The 21304-nt window shown below is 49.3% G+C and overlaps 2 protein-coding genes across 2 annotated transcripts in view; both read right to left on the bottom strand.

Moving 5' to 3' along the window:
- Nucleotides 1-163: 163 nt before the first annotated feature.
- Nucleotides 164-21304, bottom strand: part of CAPN5 (calpain 5) — a 60985-nt gene continuing 39844 nt past the window's right edge. The window contains exons 3-13 of the mRNA XM_026078160.1: nucleotides 20825-20956; nucleotides 9670-9878; nucleotides 8537-8729; nucleotides 7385-7578; nucleotides 6528-6605; nucleotides 5813-6008; nucleotides 4653-4775; nucleotides 3402-3598; nucleotides 2906-3027; nucleotides 681-817; nucleotides 164-346 (exon numbers count right to left, since the gene is read on the bottom strand). Of these exons, the coding sequence (XP_025933945.1) occupies nucleotides 164-346; nucleotides 681-817; nucleotides 2906-3027; nucleotides 3402-3598; nucleotides 4653-4775; nucleotides 5813-6008; nucleotides 6528-6605; nucleotides 7385-7578; nucleotides 8537-8729; nucleotides 9670-9878; nucleotides 20825-20956 (1764 nt within the window). The remainder of the gene's footprint in view (nucleotides 347-680; nucleotides 818-2905; nucleotides 3028-3401; nucleotides 3599-4652; nucleotides 4776-5812; nucleotides 6009-6527; nucleotides 6606-7384; nucleotides 7579-8536; nucleotides 8730-9669; nucleotides 9879-20824; nucleotides 20957-21304) is intronic.
- OMP (olfactory marker protein) lies at nucleotides 15320-15799 on the bottom strand. The gene has a single exon (XM_026078163.1). It carries the CDS (start codon nucleotides 15797-15799, stop codon nucleotides 15320-15322), a length of 480 nt encoding a protein of 159 aa, XP_025933948.1.

The following is a 21304-nucleotide window of genomic DNA, read 5'->3' as shown; positions in this document are numbered from 1 at the left end:
ATCGAAAACACAAGATTGACTCTGTTGAGTGGAATGCATGCMCAGTTCATATACACTTGCAGATGGTATATATGCTGTGTGTGTATATATGTGTGTGTGTGTGAGTATGTATATATATGTATAAACATACATATGTGGCACCAGAAGAAGAGTCCTTGAGTATTTAGACATTGGTAAGGATGTTACTACTGAGCAGCCTCACAGCGATGGTTCCGGGAAGATCATTTGATCTCCTGTTCCCCTTGTCCTGGAGATGCAGCGTGTGCACTGACTGCTGGTCACCAGGATCCCCCGTGAGTGCCACTTGGCCCAAGAACTCATCACTTATTAAGTTGTGGTTCCAGATCTGGGGAAACAAAATAGACGTGAGGGCAGTGCCTTGCAGCCAACCTTCCTGTACCGGGGAAGAGATGAGGTTACTGGGGACATGTTCTGAGCTGGAGCTGTGGAGGTGGTCGAAGCGTGTGGGTTTCACCCTGCAACTGAGGGGCTAAGGACATGCACTCGCCAGCTGTTGGGGCTCAGCTGCAGTGGTAGCTGGCTAAGCTACGGGAATTGACCRTGCTCAGCCAAAGGAAATGGACCTGCTGTGGAGGGGGGTGAGCGTAAAGAAAGGGTGGATAGGGAGGTCTGAGTGAGGCAGGCTCGACTCCTCGGGTGACTGCTCGCCTGTGGAGTACCTGAACAATGATAGGTTGTCCTGGCTTCTTGCGGTAGAAGAGACCTTTCACATCAAATTCTGGAGCCACTGTGTTTTTCTTCACTGGCGAGCGAACCTTTTCCCCTTCACACTTTATGATCACATAAGGGTCTGCTCCTGGGGAGAGAAAAGTGAATTTATGCTTTGTTATAACTGTGGCAATTCCTCAGACCTTTTCCAGAGGTCCCATGCAGCAGTTTTCCTCTGTACCTCACCAGAGAAGATGGGTATCTATCAAAAAGTTCATGAYAGTTCAGAGACTATCAGATCATGGCTGGAAGTTACCTGAGCTTCCAAGAAAGAGAAAAGGAGTCCCTCATTAGTCAGCACTTCCCCCTTATAAAGCAAGTGCAGGTTCTGTGAATTTTAGTAGCGAATGAGTTATTGCTATGGAAATTTAATTGCCAGACTGCATTTTCTCGTTGTGGGCTTTAGYGGACATGATGAAAACACAGACCAGGTGGATGTGTTTTCTTGTCCAAGGGCAGCGTGGGAATAAGGAGGAACAAATAACCCCCTTCTGGAGGCCAGGGACTTAATAACCTCCTYTCTGATTGCCAGACCACCTCCTCACTTTCTGCTTTCAATGTCCATGGCTCCCTTGGTGAGACACAGCTGCCGGATTTCACAGCTGTTTTTCCAAACCAGTCTTGTCTTTTGGGATGTCCAATGAAATCCTCATATTCCACCATCTGGAGCCAAATTCCAGTCTATAAATCACTATTTCCAAAGTAGTCTGAAAGGACTGGGCTGGGAGATGGGAGAGATGCAATTGCAYTGGAAACCACCAAACCAGCAGGCTGCTGGCAGTGGGAGCTGAACAGCGGGAATACAGCTGGGAAAAGCCATTCCTGGGGGCATTTTCCTGAAAACCTGTTTTATAGCTCCAGGATCCAGACATATCCCTGTCTGAAGGACAGAAAGATAAATCTTGTTTCTATGAAGAGTTCAGAGACTTCTGGCTAGAGATCTCCCTGCACTGTTACAGGTACACTGAGCTATTGTGGCTAACCTGAGAAAAATCAACCTACCCAGGGCAAGATTTCCCCCTGCAAACACCAGACAGGAATGGAGGACTCCCTTTGTGGCATCTGATAAGGAARGAAATTGGACTAGTATGTGCTCTAGGGACAGATCCTGCTCATTACCTCCAGAGCTCCAGTGATATGCTGCATAGCTAATAAGACTTGGATTAAAATATATAAATATATATATTTAAATTAAAATTTTAATTCACATCTTTAAGTTATGATTTTTTTTAATTTTAAATTTGTCTAAAAAGTGCTTGGATAATCCTTGCCACATTCACACCCATACACTGGGCTTAGAAGAAGGGGAAGAAAAGCTAGGGTTTGGTCCATTCCCATCGTGGAGAGGCATTTGCTTCTCAAATCACAGCCTCTGGACCTTCCACCTCTACTCCAACGATTTTCCAGTGCAAGTCATCACTACCACTGGGTTTTCTGGTCCAAATGTCCCAGGAGGACTGAACATGGAGCTCTTGCCATGAGCTTCTGTCTGGCTGCAGGACACAGGCTTGGCATGGGTCAGATGTCTTTCATGCAAGAAAAGTGTTGTCTGTCAAAATTGCATCAGAGCATGGACCATAAAAACGAATCTTTAGAGACCGAGGCGGAGGGAGACAAGCAGTGTGCTTGCTGGCAGTAGTTGAAATCATCTCAGAGTGTCTCCAAAGAACTGTGTGGAGCAGGACTCACAGAAAATAAAGGCAGAGGTCCTTGACCCATGCCACCCCACAGCAAGCTCAATTTGATCTATCCCCTAACAATAGTTCAACTTCCAGTGATGAAGCCTTCTCCATCACACATCACCCTATTCCATTGCTTCTCTTTCCTTCTTGTTAAAAAGCTTTTAAATAAGATTTCTGACTTCTACAACTGCTCCTACTCAGCAGGAAAGCCTAGATCTTTACAGGACCACTGTCAAGAGCTTTGGTGAAGTTGTGGGAGTGTCTCCTAAGAACCCTAGCCAACAGCTTAAATGTAACAGCTCCCAGATCATGTCCACAGCAAGGAGTTTGATAGTCCATGGCCCTTCTCCTCCAATAGCCAGACACCTTCAGTGAAGGAGTATCTGAGGACAAAACAAAACCTAACCACCTCCCATCTCATGAAATCACCCATATCTTTTCCCACTGAAAACCCACCTCCTCTGGGACCAAACAACAAGCAGGGAAACATGTACCTGCTTGGGTGTCCTGATGCTTGAGCCCAGCTGCAGCAAGGACGTGGATCTGGGACACCACTTGCGGATAGCCACACATCCCACTCCAGCAGGTGTGCGGAGGCTCATCCAGCGTCAGTTCTCTGCCGGGGAGAAATGTGCTGCCTTTGTGAGGTGCTCATCCTTACCCAATGGGCAGGCCTGAGAGTTTGCTCTAGTGGGAGGGAAGGACTATGCACAATCCCCTGTCAGATTCTGTGCTCCCCCTCCAAGCTCCTTCTCATGCTGGAGTGAGGGGTGCTCTACCAAACCATGCTTGGAAGCAGGGTGGGAGCTCCTCTACATGTCTGTGGTGAGAGCTGTAAAGGTGCCCTGTCTCTTGGCCACCCTTTAAAAGAAGCCAAATGCCAGCTCTAGGCAAGACTGTGACCAATCCCAAACAGAACAAGCATATGTCAAAAGCACAGGGATCTCTCCAAAGGGCTAGTTCCTCCCCACCATCATTCTTGCTCCTTACCGGCAATCTGAAGGCACATCTGTGAAAACCCTGAGGAGGAACTCGCCTACATGACCAGGGTCGAAGGTGGTGGGGATGATGACGTAACGGCCTTCCTTCAGGTCTGTCCTCAGGAAGACGCTGCGGGAGTTGATGTAAATGGAGCTGGCCACTTTCTGCTGCAGGGTGTGCATCCGGTAGTTCCTGTTCAGCTCAACCTGAGCAGAGACCACAGTGTGACCATCAGCAGGATGTTGTTGAGTGTCAACATACTGSTATCCAACTTGGGGGGCCAGCCTGCAAGGACTGATCCCACAGAATTGGGATAGCTGGAGTTCAGAGAACCAGCACAACGGTCCSAACTGAGCTGGATGGAGAACAAGCTTGGACGCAGCTCTCCCACCTCTGTTGGCTCAGAGACTTGTTTACTGTTACATCCCTGCCTTACACCAGGGTCCCAGCAAGCAACACAAGAGGATCAGTCTAGTGGATTTCAACACTTGGAGATAACAGACTAACTATTGCTTTTAGCAAGAAAAATCTGCCTGCGCTGTCTCTGTCCATTTCTGAACTCTCTCGTACGCTGAAGAGTTTGGATGGGGCATCAGTCTTTTCCCCACCTTTGTAGCCTCCAATGTCGGATGTGATTATACTAGGCAGCAACATATTCATGTTACTTATTACGCTCAAATGATTTCACACTCCAGGTTTGTAAAGAATCTCATTCAATGTGAATGAACAGAAAGTTTTTTCCAACAACAAGTTTCTCATTTCAAACTGTGGTGAGGTAAAGAATATTGCAATCCTTTCCTGGGATTGTATCAGCTGAAGGAAGTGTGAACCAGGAGAGGGTTTTGGGGTGGAAGGTGGAACCTGTGCTCAGAGACAGAGAGAGAGGAGAGAAGAGCTACAGCCCATGTGCAAGGATGCCCTGGAGCACAACCCACTGCTGTGCCAGACCCAGGCAGGTGTCAGGAAYTGATGCCTGGTCTTGCCCATCCTTCTCCCTCACCCCGATGGTCTAGCTGTTTTTTAGCAGCAGGGAGAGGGAACATTTGTCTGTTCCCCACAACCTTCTTCAGACACAGTATTTATGTACCTGCCTCTTCACCATCATGTGAAGGATTGCAGGSTGGGCTGAAGGTACCCAACAGACAACCAGCGTAATGATTAAATGCATGATACCAGTTGTCATGCAGGACTGGGGTATTACTCCACCTCTAACACATCTACCGGGGGGATTCAGGCTAGCATGAAGGATCCACAGTCTACCTTATGGATATCAAAGCCTATGGCCAARTTCTCTCCTTTGCCCTCTTTGCGGCTGGTCCTTTTCGGCTTCTGCTGAATGGAGATCAGTACTTCATCTTCTGCCTTCTTCACATCAAACACATACTAGAAACAAAGGAAGGAAGGTAAGGGAGGCATGCTACTAAGACAGGAGCACTGGGCATGGGTGGGGTAGACACACAACGGAGTTAACCTCATCTTCTCCCYACCTGCCTCACTGCAAGGACAACCTGGCTTCAGTTCCAGCATTGAGAGCCTGCACCCACTGCACTTGGGACTTGGCACCATCTTACCAAGCCAGAGACCCCTTTGGCTTATCTTAGAAAAGACTGGCAAATCCAGGGCTGGTGGCTGAAAATGCCCTGTAGGATCCAARGAGTCTAGATGCAGTCTAGTATCAGAGCATTTCACCCCTTGCAGTCTGCCACAAGTTCCACCAAAGGCATGGAAGGAGGGACTGATGTTAACAGAGACCTAAGAAGCATAGGAAGGCTAACACACAGCTGGGAGCAGAGGACAACCCTCCCACATTCTTGATGACAGCTTCTACAATGGACCAGACTGTCCTCCATCTATTTGTTAGATGAAGGTCTAACAGGAATTTGTCTCACATATTACTAAGAATTCTAGTTCAGATCAGGACAGAAGAGCTTGTTCGAGGAGATTAACTCCAGGGCCAGGCCTTTTCTGAAAGCCCAGTTAGAAGAAATGTCCCAAGAGGCTACATCTGTCCTAGTAAATATAACAGTGCCAAGGTTTGGACAAAGGAACTAGAATTTGATCATTTAGACATCTAAATTGCTGGAAATGGTTCCTGGTTCTGGTTGACTGACACCAGCTAACACTCTCCCAGACTACAAGAAGGCACAGTTTGGAGTTTGCTTGTGCCAGGGGCTCTCTACACTAAGCACTTGGATGCAGTTTCTCTGTTAACAGGGATAAGGTTAAGAGAATTGGTCTGCAWGCTGGTCATGCTGTGCCTGGGGTCTCAGCCAGAGAATGGTCCTRGGCACATTTAATTTACTAGGACAGAGGTAGCATTGGGTCTGGTAGCTGTTTTGGCCTTCTAGGTCTCTGTAGGAGACTTAAAGCCCTGGAAACATGTGTGAGGGCTCCAGAAGGCCCTCTGCTCTGTGACTCACTTGGGGGTTTTGCAGAAAGGTGGCCTTGTGGTTGATGCAGCCCCCACAGCGGTTCTTCAAGGGGTCTTCATTTCTTGTCCATTCCCCGTGTAGCACTGCCTCCTCCCAGGTCTTGTGGATGCTCAGGTAGGATGTGTTGATGAGACGGCACTTGATGATGTCTGTGAAGTATTTGCAGAAGTCTTCAAAGGTCATCCTAAGACAGCAAAGGACAGAGTTGAGTTGTACTGTTTCCTTCCTCTAGAAAGTATGCTGCAGGGAATTTCTTGATTACCTGCTACAGAGAGACCATGTGGTAGTCTCTGATGGCAGATGACCGACAAAAGAGATGGAGATACCTTTCTGCGTGAATGCAGTAAACACCACTCCTTCAGTTCAGGTAATAGCACTATATGTTTTTGGAGTGGGAGGAGCAGAGTGGTGGCCCTTCCTCCACACATGGGTACATATTGTATTGAAATGTGTACCTGCGAGTCTGCTACATTCTGCACATTCATACCATTGGCACAGGACATTTCCAGTGCCCTAGTAAAAGGGATCACAACCATCCAAAGCTAATAACCATGGGCTCAAGGAAAATGTTTCACTAAAGATTCCAGGGCTTTGGTGGCTCTTTGTTCTGGATAACTGGTTGCATGGAAATGACTCTGACCCCTCATGGGGTGGGAGGACTTTCTTGACATGGAGCACGGGGAGAAAACCAGCAGGGACTCACCAGAACTCTCCATCGTCTTCCACCGTCATCCCCATCTTCTCTCTCTCACTTTTGCTCACTTTCTGCCACTCTTCAGAGCTGTGGGAAGAGTGCAGGATCATTACTGTGAGGGCAAGGGGACACACAGGAACTCAAGAGGCAACTTGGCCTTAGCAGGTTCTGTCAAGGGCATGAGGCTACATAAAACTCATGACATTCAACAGGCCTTCAGGACAGAGAAAGGGGTGCAGGCTTGTCTCCAGGGATGGCATAAACTAAGCCAGTCTCCGCACTGCTCTTGTTAGCACATTTTTCCAAAGATGGGGGGAATGCGGCATGACTTGGAGCTTTAACTTTCTTCCTGACCACTGTAGCTGAACCCAGCTCAGCCAGATTTTGCTTAGCTGGTGCTGTCACAACTGCTGCGATTCTGGYCAAAGGCTCTGGCCCTTGGTTCTCCACCCCATGTCCAGACACCAGAGCAGTCAGTGGTGCCAGAAGCCTACTGTGCTGGGTGCTATTTTGGTTGGTATAGGATTGAGAGCAGAAAGCTGAGCTACAACCATCCTTCATCTTGCATGAAAATGCTGATGATTTCACCACAACTCCCACCAGAGCCTCAATGACACAAAGAAAGCTTGACAAGCTCAGCTGCCCTTTTGCTCCCCTCTAGGGACCCCAATGCAAGGACTGCATCTACCCTAGTAAAATAGCAGGGCTAGGTCATGGGCTGAAGCAGCATCCCACAACTGCCCATACAATGGGCAGTGGATGTAGCTACTGCAGTGGATGTAGCCAAACTGTCTCACACTTCAGAACCTGCTTTAGCCCAACCTTCTCCACCAAAAGCAGGTGATGATGTTGCATGCCCTACTCACGTGTCACTCCAAGGGCCGTTCCACTCCCGCTCACCCCATGGGTTGCGCATGCGGATCATGTCCAGCTTCTCYGACTTGAAGAAGGACAGCAAGCCGTGCCCCAGGCGGACCTTCCGCACATCTGTTACTGCGTATGCATGGCCCTTCACCAGCCCACAGGCCAGGCGGGCCTCCATGTCTGCTGCTGATGTAGCCTGGGCAAGGGGACACAGATGGTGTTCACACTGGGGCGGACATGATTGCCTTTGCTCACACCCTGGCTGCAGCTTTGAATTTCAGCTTTTGCCTTCATAAAGTTCTCTAGCTTGGCTGTAAGGAGGGCAGCTACCTGGCAGGGGCTGGGACAAAAGAGAGCTCAAATTTCCCTGTGGACTGTTCTGAGCCAAAAAGGAGAGCACTGTTACTCAGGGAGAGATAGTCAGCTGCCTAAGCATAAGTATCATGTGTCATTTTAGATGCTAGATCCTTTCTGGCCTTCACCTGCTGCATGAGATCTCTAAGCTCCYACACTGTCAATCAATACAGCTCATCCTACTGGTTGTAGTGGGATGTCAGGCATCCAGTGTCGTGGAGATGTCCACATGCAGACATCTAAATGCCTTACTCTGGAAATGAATCCTCTCCTAGAATTTAAAGGCTGGTGGGATGAGTCTGGGATCTTGGACATAGCGATGAGAAATAAATAGGCTGGGCATCCAGGCTTGATTCCCTTTATCATCGATAGAAATAAGTAGGAACCCCTAGGCACAATTCATCTGACTTATTTTAGATGTCTCCAACGTCTAAATCAGTAAACATCATCAGGAAAATGAACTGCATCCTAAAATGCCTATTCCCTTCATTTTGATGAGCTCTGATGTGGACCATCTTCAATGAGAACATCCATATCTGGTCACACAGCTTCCACCCCCTGCAGAGTGTCTGCAGAGTGTGACTCCAGCAGGAGAAGACTSTCTTTTCGGGGATTATCATGTGATGAGAAGCATCCCATAAACAGCAGCCAGGTGTGAAAGCAGCTCCAGCTTTATCTGTGGGGCCCTGAGTAGTCGGAGGTGCAGATGGACTTTACAGCACATGTGCAGGGGGCCCAGCCAATGGGACCTTCAGGCTGCCTCCAAGGAGACCYGTGACCATACAGACAACATTGCTTACTTTGATGGAGCAGCTGATGAGGCCTCCCCGGTTGTGCACCTTCAACACGCGCTCGAAGAGGAGGTTCCGCTTGGCTTCATCAGCGATGTAGTCCCCTTCGGTCAGGTCAATAGGTTCCGAGACCCCACCAGTAAAGTCTACCAGGGCATCAGCTGTGTTGCCTCCATCCAGGGCCTCGTAACAGCCTGACAACCTGAAAGAGGGCAAGAGGGATAGAACAACAGCACCTGCTTGACATTTTAAGGGGTCTGGGACAGTTTCTAGGGCAGCTGGGAGAACACACATTTGTTGGAAGTCATTCAGCAGATGGGGAGAGCAAAAAGCAAAACATGGTGAAGAAGTAGTACCTCTGCTGCTTGCAGCATTCTTGCTGTCACAGGGCAAAGAAAAGGGAACTCAAAATCACTGGTATAGCTGTTATTTCAGCCAAAGAGCAGCCAGACGATATTCTACCCTGAGGGCAAATTAAGGCTTGTGAAGGGTTTTTTTTCAGTTTCTGTCTGTCTGAGATATGCCCTATTCATCCCCACGAAAGTTGTTGTTTTGACAAGATGACATGTCATAAGAATGTCAGTTCTCATGAGGTTTTGGGCTGCATTTGAGGCTAACATGGCTTAGAACCATAAGCTCCAGTTTTTGACCAGACTCTGTACACAGAAAGGAGAAGAGATGAGGTTGAACATGGAGAATATTCATGAATAGCCTTTGGGTAGTATTCTGAGGGACTCTCAGTGGGGTACTCTCCCAAAGGTCTGCTTCTAACCTAGAAAACTACTGCATCCCTGGCAAAAAAAAAAACCCAAAAAACAACAAAAAAAGACATCCTCAGCTGACACAGGAGGACAGAGATTTCCATCGTCTCCCTGTGCTAGCACCAACTCTGACACTTCACAAAGTAATCAGCCACACTCAGCGCTAAACACCTGCAACTCCTATACGTCACCAGACACCTGGGGAGCTCACAGCATTTCGTCACTGGACCCATCACCAAGTGGTGCCAACCAACTGATGGCATGCACAGAGAGCAACTCCTGAGGTGCCCATGTCCTAGTTTGCTCTGCAAACTGCAGGGCCCCACTGCCTTCCAGAGCTAACAGCAGTCATTGGACTCTTCCTTCTGCCCAGGTACCTACTTGGCATAAGCTTTCTCCACCAAGGCGCACCAGAACTCGTTCTTGGAGTTGGAATGGCAGTAGATGAGCTGATTATGGAGTGTGGGCAGGCGGTCATCTATCACCACATCCAGCCATTGACCGAAGCGCCAGAACTGGAAGTGGAAAATCCCCGCATAGCTCTCAGGTTTCTCAGGGTTCCACTCCTGCTCCTTCCAGTCCGGGATGACCTGTGGGGAGAGGACAGAGGGGAGACATGCACCCAGATTATTTCTCTTCCTGGGTGTCATTCTCATCCTGGAAATAATGCAGAGAATATGAAAAACAAGGAAGACTATGAGGGGGATGGACTGGCTTACAGCCCCTCTGGGCCATATTTGGGGGTTTGTTCTTCCAAAGCAGACTAGATTAACATCTCCCAGAACAGTTTAGCCTTCGTCCTGTCTTGGAGGATGGAGGATAGGATCCCTCACAGCCCTGTTCCCATGAAAACTTCATCTTTGTCCTGTGTTTTATAATTTTACCCTAGGCATCTGCTGCTGCCTACTGCTACAGAGTGTTCCTCTGTCTGCCTTGGGATAGCTCTTCTTACGACCACATTTTTGTGCACTTTATTGTCAAAAGGGTAAAAAATGGCATCTTCCTTGATCCTCTTGCTTGATTCTGGTGTGACTGGACTGGCCCAAGAGCAGGTGTTGCATTCATCTACCTGGTGGTAATGAACACGGAACAGGCCCTCTGTGTACATCTACTCTACTAAATAAAACTGGGRGAAAATGAGATCTCCATCACAGGGATCCTGGTCATGCACACTGCAGAATGTTAGCTTGGTCCCTCTGCTCCAACTAGCTTCCTTGTTGAGGGTCTAGGATAGGATAGGACACAGCTATATTGAATGGAAAGAAGCTCTTCAGAAAGTTCCAGGCCATGGTAAGCCCGCACGGGGCCTTGTCCAGCTGCCCAAGCCTCATCMTTTGCTTTGGCTGCTTTTGGTCTCAAAGCCATAACCTGCACTCAGTCCTCTTTCTGCAGAACCTCCCGTTTCCTCAGCTACCAGAAATGATCCAGTCCAGGGCTTTTACCACTCCTAYGAATGAAGGACATATTGAAATATTAATGATGGCATCAGCTCCATCCCCTGTGAGCTAATTGGTGTTCTTGAGTTGTCTGGATCAATAGAAGCAGAGCAGACAGCCATGAAAAAGAGATGCTTTTGGAGGGTTTGGCAATTTCCAAGACTGCTAATAAAGATGTGCCAGACTCCCTCTGGGACACTGCCGGGGAAGAATCAGACAGCCCTCCATCCATCCCCATCGATTCCCTCCTGACTGGAGCTCATACTGATGAATTGTCATAGAGGACCATTGTGTTAATCAACTCACTATTAATGTGGGCTTAGAAATGATTGTGGCATTGATTAGAGGCAGCTTCTCAGCTGGAGCTTGTAGCTACTGTTTCCAGCTGGCTGATTCTTGCTGTTACCATCAGGGTGGCAGGAGATATTGGCAGCCCACTGCTCTCACTCTGTCCCTTCATTTGGGGACAGTGCTGAAAACACCCTCTGCCACCAAAGGCAGCAGGAGCTCTGATCGGCCTTCACACAGAGCAGGATCCAGAGACTGGAGGCAGCTTTACCTACATGCTTAAACACTGACCCAAGAGGAAAGAGAGCAAGSTGTGAACTGATACATCGGCTTCCTCCCATAGGTCCCCCTGCATTGTGGTGAAGCGCTGAGGACACCTTGATCCAGCACCCATGAGAGAGAGGACGTGGATAGTACAAAGGGCACTGCTGGTGATGGGACCGTAGGGCTGCTGCTTTTGCACTTACTCATTAATTATTAGTATCATGCAGCAGAGAGGCCCTGAGCAAGCTCTCTGCTGTGCTGCATGTCTTCAGTCTCCTAGAGGGACCATCCTGGTCTCTAGAGCTCATAGTCTGAACAGACTGTCTGAGACCCAATTTGCCCTCCTCTGCTAAGCTGGAGGCAATTTTTGCTGAATGGCTTCAGCTCGCAAAGCCGTGAGGACTTGCTGTCAAGTCACTGTGCTGTAGATAATGCCTGATGGTAACAGAGCTCATGGTCAAGAAATGAAGTGAACACCACCTCCAGCAGCCCATTACCAACAAGCAAGTGGCAGCAGAGTGAGCAGCAGGCACTGACAGATTCATGCTAACAGGGCCATGAAGGGAAAAAGCTAGTAAAGGTAAAGAAGTATTTATTTAAACATATCGAAAGGGGGCAAACCTATAGGGAAATGGTTATTTAAGAGGAGTACATGTCATCCTCGGTCTGAGGGTGGGTATTTAGCTGTGGGAGTTCAGAGGGTGACAGAAGGAAGCAACTCTGCCTCCCTCCCCAGCATCACTGTGGAAGAAGCCTGCTGCCCCTGGGCATCCTATCCAGGCCCATGGATTGCTCCTGCTGCTTGACTCCCTGGCCCAGGTGTCTGTGACCACGGACAGCTATTCTGGCATGGCAGGGGAGAGGTGGAAGCTCTGGATGTGGTGCTTTTGAGGACACCATCCTCAGGACAGTCACACTTCAAGGCATACAGCGCGACTGCTGCCTGGCATCACAGCTCCTGCCTGTGACCAGACATGGCGTGGGCCTGTGTGTTACCTAAAGGATTAACCTCGGGCACATCTACTGATCCCAGCAGTGTGCGGGAACTCAGATCCTGTCCAGAGGTCCACAGCTCATACTCACTCCAAGGAATCATCCCCCGACATCTCCATCCCTCCTCACTGGACACTGGAGATCATGGCCTGGACAACCCATCCCAGGATCCCACAGTGTGTCCCAGGACTCGATTTGGCTGTTTGATGCTGAGGCAGYGCAGACAAGATCCCTTCATTCACACAACTGTGCTGCTTTTTGCATAGGGGATCCCAAAATCTGGAGCTGTAACACTCTTTCCTGGGACAAATTTACAGAGAAAGGGCTCAGAGAAAGGTAAGCTGAGGGCCCAGAAATATGAAGTTCCAGATCTCATTTGTAACATTTCCCTAAGTTAGTTTAAGGCTTTTCTTATTTTTCTTAAGACTGTCTAATTAAGAGAAAAGGTATCTCTGACCCTGGAGAAATGGCCCCAAGAGCAAATAGGAACTGGCAGATACTGATTTCTCCAAGCAAGGGCTCTTCCACTGGGAACTTGCCAACTCAGGAAGAGGAGGGGGGGACACAGACTGTGCCAATCTGCTGAACCGCACATACAAACCGGAACGAAATTCCCCTAGGAGCTGGGATAAGGTGGTGTATCTAAAAGCCTTTACATGATGCTGACGTTGCGTAGGGAGAATTTCATTTGCCGGTATAAAGTTGCTCAGCTCCCCTGTTGGAGAGAGAAATAACAGTGCCCCACTCACCTCCCGCCCCCAGCTCTGACAGAAAGGTGAGATACACCTGAGGATCATTACCACTCCTCTGCCCAGCTTCAAAACCCTCTCCACAAACCACACGCATGGCTAAATGCTCTGCTAAGCCTTTCACACCAAAAGAAAAGAGGATAATGTTAATTTTATCCTCTATTTTACTGTTAATAGAAGAAAGAGCACTCAAAAATACCACAAGTGACTTGAAAAATGGTGGTATCTGCTTTATTGTGTGCAGGATTGGTGCAGTTTCCAAAAAAAAAAAAAAAAGGCATCAAGAAGACATGCACAGTCTCAGTCCTTAAGGTCCTTAAGGGGAACCCTCTTGATTAGGCTTTTATTGAATGTGGTACATCAATACCCAGCAAGGTACTTGCAGTAGGAACTCTATCCAAGCAACCAGCAACATAGCAATGTCATTGTGAGACCTGGCATGCAAAAACCCTTTTGGAGGTTGACAGTGACTGCTGCTATTGGGTCAAATGTTGTCTGTAGTCAGGAGCTCTGCCCTGGGATGTACTCAGAGAGGTCTTCTGTGGGAAAATATGCTGGGATACTAGAACTGGGTTTGGCCCCCAATGAGTCCATGTTATGGCCAAGCAGGAATGGATGCACTTTTCTCTATGTTCACTGAGTCCTGCATTTCTTGGGCTCTAAATGAAGACAGACATCAACTTCTCCAGCAGTGCCCATGCATGGCTGTATGACTTGGTGCTTGCTGAGCTTTGTCTGTGGCCAAGACTCAAAGCTCCCACCATCACTCCAGTAAGTAGCCGATCTTCCTGCTTGCCTTCCCCTCTCTGCCTGGCACAGCTTGTGCATATCATTTTATACACTATGAGTGGGCTGGGGAAGGCACATAGTCTGCGTCTCTGGAAGCTCTGAAGAAGAGGTCAGACAACTCTCTGGGGTGGTCCATGCAAGTCAGCAGGCCATAGGAATGAAGGGACCTCATCCTGGTTTTCCTTCACTGCCTTCTCCATAAAACCACTGTCCGAACCTTGAGGAATCCTCACCCACATTTGGGTGCAATCCCAACAAGCAGCTTCACCAAAGTACCCTCCACTTGCTGGTGAAGGGAAAGGGGATATCCAAAGTTAGTGATTTATTCACAGGAACACGCCATGCACAAAACACCCTCATGCTGCTAACTTCCAAAGATAATGGCTCCCTGCTCCACTGCTCCGGACACCCAGACACAGCTTCCTGCCTGAGAAGAGGCATTTGGGGGGGTTCAGTAGATACTGCCTTTTGGGGACAGCAGAGGAAGGTTCTTGCTCTGTGGTCTGCAAAGTGCTCTGCAATATCACAGCTCTCTACAAATGCTTAAGAATAAATATATTCCTGGGTGCTTTAAGGCCCTAACAATGCACAAATTGTGTCTGCTGCAGAGGACTCACCACCGGCTTAGACTTACAGCCTGCTCAGAGCTGCTATCTCATTTGCCCGGCTCTGCAAACAGATGGATGCCTGCTCCAACCCATCTCAGTACCAAAAATCTCCAGGCAGCACAAGGTGAACAGCAGGCTGGAGTACAACTCCCCACACCGACCTCCAGCAAAAACCACTTGCAGCTGCCAGGAAAAGGGGATTCCAACCTCCTCGAGCTGGTTTGTCCTGTCGGTTTGCAATCTGCAGAACACGGCATGTCGGAAGGTACTTCAGCTTCACAGCAACGTGAACAACCCAGGGACCTGGTCTTCAGAGACACCGAGCAGCCACAGTCACAGATGGAGTCGCTGCAACCTGCAAGCACTCATCATCTTTGCAAGGACAATCACGGCATCTCTCACGAGCCCCCCTTTTGGATGGCGAGGCTGGAAACTGGAAGCCAGTGCTCTCTCCAGGTCGCCTCTCCTGTTTCCAGTGTGGAAATTTCTGATGTTTGCACTAGGCTTTTGATATCCAGGTACCACGGTTGGCGGGGTCCGGGCAGCCTCACCGTTTCCAAGCCAGCAGGATCCTGGCAGTCAGACCTCCTATTTCCCTGCTGAATTCACAAACATGCAGTTCTATGCTCTAGGCAATTGCAGTAACAAGCCCTCATGCCCCGTTCTCCCTCTTCCCCGTCATTCAGATAGAGGACAGCACGTTAGGGGAAAGTTTCAAAGGGTGGGGGGGGGAGGGGGTGGTATGGGGAAGGCATCTCCAGAAGTGCTGTGAGGCTGTTCGCCACCTTTTTGCAACGCCGTCCCTTGACGAAGAACTATGTGGAAACGACCAAGAACTGAACTAAGAGAAAGAAAAATGAAGACAAAAACATAGCTGGAGCAAAATGGGCTGAGCAAGAGGGGATCAGACTTTAAAAATGACAGAGGCCTTCAGCTGAGCTGGTTCAAGGCCGTCGGCGAAAGCGAGGAGGAAATACATCACCTTGCGGATCTTGGCTAACTCCACTAGTCGCTCCCCAAATTCCTGGGCATCTGCCTCATTGCACTCCACCTCCTTGGCCCCTGGCTTTTTCCAGAAGATGCCTGCTGGCTCCAGCAGCTGCCGGTTCATAAGGGGGGTGAGATCAGGAGTCCAATGCTGGGAAGTACCGGTCACTATGACCTTCCCAGCTTTCTCCAGCTGGATCTCCCAGCGGAGGAAGCGCAAGTTGTGCTGCTGGGTGAAATCCACTCGGTAGATGTGCTCATTGGGACGCAGCAGCTTCTCCCCATCCTGGGGCTTCTCGTTTTTCTGCTGTAGGCTCTGGACTCTCAGCCACATGCACTGGGTGAGCTGGTCATCTTGGATGAAGGGCATCTTGAGCTCTCCTTCCTTGCCTGCCATCGCCTCGGCTTCTCCTCTGCTGAGTCCTCAGCAATGTTTGGTTCTCAAATAAGCCACTCAGGGGTAAAAAGCCACCAAGCCACCAGAGCTGGTGCCCCCTCTCCACGGTCCCAGCAGTGCTAGGCAACCCAGGCCAGTGACGCAAAGCACCCTCCGGAGCTTCCTCTGGGTGCCCTCCCATCTCATTTGCAGATTAGGAACTGATTGTGCTGCTGTGCACAATAATCTATAGGGAAGGGATGTCTGATGTCAGCCTCCCTGGAAACCTCCCTGACAACCGCTCCCAGGCAAGCGGGAGCACGGTTTGTCGTACTGAAATGAAGGTGCTTGCAGCCTGGCCACCATCTTACAGGGCTCGCTTGCAGTGGCTTTCTCTAGCTGTAGACTCATAGGAKAGCTAAGGGTGGAAGGAGCCCCTGCAGGGGTCTGGTCCAACCCTCTGCTCAAAGCAGGACTTAATTCAAGGCTAGCTCAGGTTGCTCAGAGCTTTGTCCRGTCGAGCTTTGAATATCTCCATGGATGGAGATCCCACAGCCTCTCWGGGCCCATGTTTCAGTGTTTGACCACCCTTTTGCTGAAGACTTTTTTTTCCCCTTTATATCTAGAAAGAATTTCCCGTGTGGCAACTTGTGTTGTTGACTTTTGTCCTCACTCCAAGAAGAGTCCAGCTCTGTCTTTTCTGTACCCCTCCTATTAGGGAGCTGCAGACAGCAATGAGATTCCCTTTCACCTTCCCTTCTCCTGGTTGCACAAACCCAGCTCTTCAGCCTCTCCTTGCATAAACTGTGCTCCAGGCCCTGATCATCTCGGTGGCCTTCGCTGGACTCACTCTAGTCTGTCACTGGCTTTTACTGGGGACCCCAAAACTGGACACAGTGCCCAGAGAGGGACTCACAAATGCCAAATAGAGGGGGAGAGTCATTTCCCTTGTCCTGTTGGATGCGTTTCTGCTAATTTGTCCAAGTGTGTGGCTGATCTTCATCTCTGCAAGGGCACATATTTGATTCATGGTCAACTTGTCCATCAGGGCTCCTCAGTCTTTTCTGGATGGCACTTTTGGCAGGACTCATGCCCCACACTGCTGCTGCAGWAGCAAGAAGCCACAGTGGATGCTCATGGGTCTGCCTGCCCTTGAACGGACTTGCCCAAAGTCTGAAAGGGTGCTCACACATGGAATTCACCTTAGCACTCCTGGCAAGGGGGGCCCAGACACAGTCAGGACCTTAAATCTTGTTTCTTTGGGCCGGTGAACAGGCAGCCTGTCTCTGAGCCAAGGGGAGCACCAGCAAGACCATTGTGCCTATCTAGAAGAGCTCGTTCCCTTACAGTTGCTAGACGTGGCTATATCCAGAGCACCGGGGCAATGCTGGTGGGTTCTCCAGCCAGCAGATGGGATAGAGGTGCATGCACTGCTCTTTGCAATGTGCTGGGTGGCTCCATGAGGCTGCAAACACCCAAAAGAAGTGCCATGCCAAACCATGACCCCCTCTGCCAAGCTGCACTGTGAAATGATGTTTAAACCACAGCCACAGTTTTAGGTGCACCATGGAAAAGGCCTGACTCCTGCAAGTGTTCTGTGGTATCTTTGGGATAAAGTCACTTTTTTGGATACTTGGAGGGTCCAGGAGTTACAGCACAAAGCTTTAGAGGGGATATGGTGTGGAGTCAGGTCACCTGTGTTCTCTCAGGCCTGCCCACGACTCAGGTTGGCTTCTGCCACACAATGTGTTTGCAGGGCACTTGGGAGCTCAAACAGTATTAAATCAAGTCCAGGAAACAGTTTTTTTTAAAACATCACTATAAAAGGCTGTGCCAGCATCTTGCTTGTGTCACACTTGACACATGACCAGTCTGCATCATCCCCTGGAGGATATAACTCTGAATTCCAGAATAAGTCCCCCAAAAGACCATCAGGAGATAGCCTTGGCCTGACAAGCCACCAACACCAGGGGAGCAAGGCTGGGTCATTTTACTGGGAATTGTCACCTGTCTGCTATTACTTCTGAAGTACTTGAGAACAGAGTCAAGAAAGCTAAGAGCTACAAACAGCACCATCCAAAGGGAAGAAGGGGGGTCTGAGGAAACCAGACTCTTCTTGATGTCCTCCGAGCTCTTGCCTCACTTGTTTACTAGCTTTAAAACAAACTTAGCAGCAACTGTCTATTCAACCCTTGGGTTTTTAAAGTTAAAATGCATTCAGGTATCTCTGGAGACCTTTTCGAGCTGAGCTGCATGTGTCAGTGTCACATGGACCTTGCTTGGATGGCCTCAGCTCTTTTACCTACTATCCCCTGCATTGCCTACATGTGGTGGCAGTAGAAGGACAATGTTCTTGCACCTGATGATGAACTACCTGTGGTGGGGGAGCAGCTGTCAGGTGCTATGTGATGTTACTCTCCTGCTCTGCTGGGGCACAAAATCAGCCTTCAGGACCTCCTCAGAGAGCAATAATTGACCTCAGGCTGTGGAAGAGCTATGCAAAATGGGCTTTGGGATGTGGATGCCCTCAGAGCACTCTRCTCATGGTGTCCTATCCAAGACAGCCCTGTACTCTTGAACAAGCCTCCTGAGCGGGAAGGAGGGACATGGAGGGAGCTTTAGGCCAAGGTGGAAGAAAGACTGTGAATAAAATCCTTCTCTTGGGGTACCCAAGGATGTGCCACTCCATCTTATTTCCCTGAAGGAGTTCCCCCTCCCCACACTTGCTCRCCTCGATGGTAGAGGGACTGTTTTGCTGAGCACAATGGAGCAAGGGAGACACAGAGCCTAATTTACATCGTAATGCAACTCAGGATTAAATTTTCTAGGATCAATGGGAAACCTGGGCCAAGATCCCTGTGCTGATATTTCAGCAATACTAACACGTACATCAGCATCTTTCATTTCATCCTGGACTCTGAATCAGAGACATTTTGGTGTCTAATRACAGTCTAAGAACCTAGTGTTCTGCTGTCTGGTCTGTCACTGTGACTGCCATTTTTATCAGCGTATTGATTAGTTAGGCGCAGACGTTTCCCTTGCAGTCTGTAGGCAGTAAGTCCTATCCCTTAAGAAATGTGCAGTCCCCGGGGTCTGCAGGTCACACCAGAGTGTGGGGAGGCCTGAGGGCCAAGGAGGAACAGATACCTCCAGCAACGGCATCACAGCTGCATGTGCAGCTGACCAAGAGGCCCATTACTTCTGGGCCAGTGAAGGTCTTCAAGATCCTTGGCAATGATTGTGCTCCAAACCAGGCATGTCTCGCAGAGCTGATGCTCGTGGACCAAGGAATTAGTCTGTGCACTTGATTTCTCYTGTTTTACTTTGAAAGTTGCTGCTGCAGTTTACAGCCATGCTCAACCCTTGCAGAGCACTGTTTGTCACAAGCTCTCAAAGGAGACGCTGCTCTCTCCTTTTACAGATGGGGAGCTGAGGAACAAAGATCTTTCCCAAGGTCCCACCATACTCATCAGAGAGGTGTGCCACAGACCGCAATCCCAGCCTGTGCCCATGAGAGGGACTAACCACTGGAGAGTGCTCCCAAGAAATTCTTCATCCAACTCTTCACAGATGGACACCCTCCCAGGAGAGATATTTTTAACCAAACGCATGTTACTGGGCTCCGCAGAGGGGTAAGTGGGTGAAACTTGCTCATGTGATAAACACAGGCTGGTCAATACAACCTGTGCAGTAGACAGGGCTGTTAGTAAAGGTCCCATCTAAATTAGAGCTCTCCAAAAACAGGTGTGTGCTGCCTGACTGTAGCACTAGGATGAGCACTGCAGCAAACTGAACATCACTAGAAGGGAAGGCTTGGGAAGGACTGTAGCTTTTGCTTTTGCCTGAAAACAAACCTTTCTAAAAGAGAGAGGGATGCAGGAGGCAGGTAGAGAAGAGCCTGTGAGAGTTAAGGGCATGGAAAATGCGAAATCACAAACACCCACAGCAAAACTACCAAGGGAGGAAAAGCAGTGCAGTTGGCAAACTGAAATAATGAGGTCTCCAAAGGGACCCAGCTTCTGTTTGACTGGCATTTCCCAGGGCAGGGCTGGAAGTGAATGGTGAGCAGGGAAGACAACTCACACACTTGYTCTTGGGAGATGGCAATGGAAGAACAAGCTAAACAACACCATGTACCTTGGAACAAGAGCCACAATAGTCACAGCAGCCACGGACGGGTGGAAACCTTACTGATTACCCAGAAGCCAACAACTTCCTTTCTCATGTAAGGAAGAGACCCAATTTTAATAGAAAGCAGGGATGCTGCAACAAACACAAATTCCCAAGGCTGAGTTTAGTGTTTATGATCACAAAACACACATGCCACAGAGACTGGGTGTATCACAGCACATAGAGCCAATCCAAATGCTTAGGTGGGAGGGAATATTTGGACCTTGTGGGTATGTTGCAGTAGGAGGCTGTGGGTGAAGCTTTCTGGCCAGTGACAGAGAGGTCGTGGAGCTGCATGGTCCCTGTGGACCCCATGCTCAAAGGAAGAGCCTCCCATGTGGTAGGCAATCCAGCCATGGGCTGACCAGCCAGGGACATTTGCTTTGGGGAAGCCGTGCCCTGGGAGAGATGCTAATACCCTTGAATCGCCCTACCTGCCCCAGTGCATGGTGTCTCATCGCTGAGATGGGCACACAACAAGCACAGAGAGAGAGAGAGAGAGAGAGATAACAACATGGAAACTAGGGAAATGGGGCCAAACGCTGCAGCTGAGCATCTTCAACTTTTTTTGTTTTGCTTTTTTCTAGGTTATTCTGGAGAGGGGAGAGTCAGATTTCAGATCTGAAGGAACAGCATGAGGCTTGATTCATKTGATTAAAGTGAGAGAGGCCAAGAGTTTGGCTTGAGTATGATGTGGCTACAGTCACACCAACTGAATTCACCTCGAAAGACAGTCATTTAAGGGAGGTTTTATGCATGTGAACAGCTTTTTAGGATCTGAGGTGCCCTGGAAGAACCAGTTTATGAGCTGGACAAACACAATACAAGGTCAAGGCATTGAAGACAGGCTTTCCTCTTGCGCGGGGAACTGCTTACCTTCTGCCACAGGGACTCCCGGGATGCCAGGGAGGAGCAGGCAGCCACGAACCAGCAGTTCCCGACCTGGCCCTGGTGTAAGTCATGGGAGCTGATCCCATCCACAAAGAGATGTGGGTCATTGCAGATTTCCTGTGGAACAGGAGAAAACAGATGCATGAGGTAAATGAGGAGTCAGGGGAATCAGGAGCAAGGCTTCCTGGCAACAGAAAATCTCTTTCTCTCCTCCTCAGGCCCCATTTAAATCCCACTTGCAGCCTTTCTGCTGGCCTGGCTCAACACACCAGTGGCAGAAGGATCCTGTTCTGCCTAGGGCTCTCCTTGGGACATGGGTAGCGTCACTGCTGAAATGACACCTGCCCAATTCCCCAGGCRGCTATTCTGTTCCAGCATCAAAACCGCCTTGTTGGGCTATAATTATCCTCAGTGAAAATGGTACATTAGCACACCATTACAGCCCTCGTGACCCATCTCCTCTTT

The sequence above is a fragment of the Apteryx rowi genome, unplaced genomic scaffold (assembly GCF_003343035.1).
Source record: "Apteryx rowi isolate R43461 unplaced genomic scaffold, aptRow1 scaffold_471, whole genome shotgun sequence".
Taxonomy (NCBI): domain Eukaryota; kingdom Metazoa; phylum Chordata; class Aves; order Apterygiformes; family Apterygidae; genus Apteryx; species Apteryx rowi.
The sequence above is the reverse complement of the archived record's forward strand: the minus strand, read 5'-3'. Positions and strand labels throughout refer to the sequence as shown.

What these genes read in the sequence shown, in the direction of transcription:
- OMP (XM_026078163.1), bottom strand. Translation starts at nt 15,799, where the DNA reads ATGGCAGGCAAGGAAGGAGAGCTCAAGATGCCCTTCATCCAAGATGAC.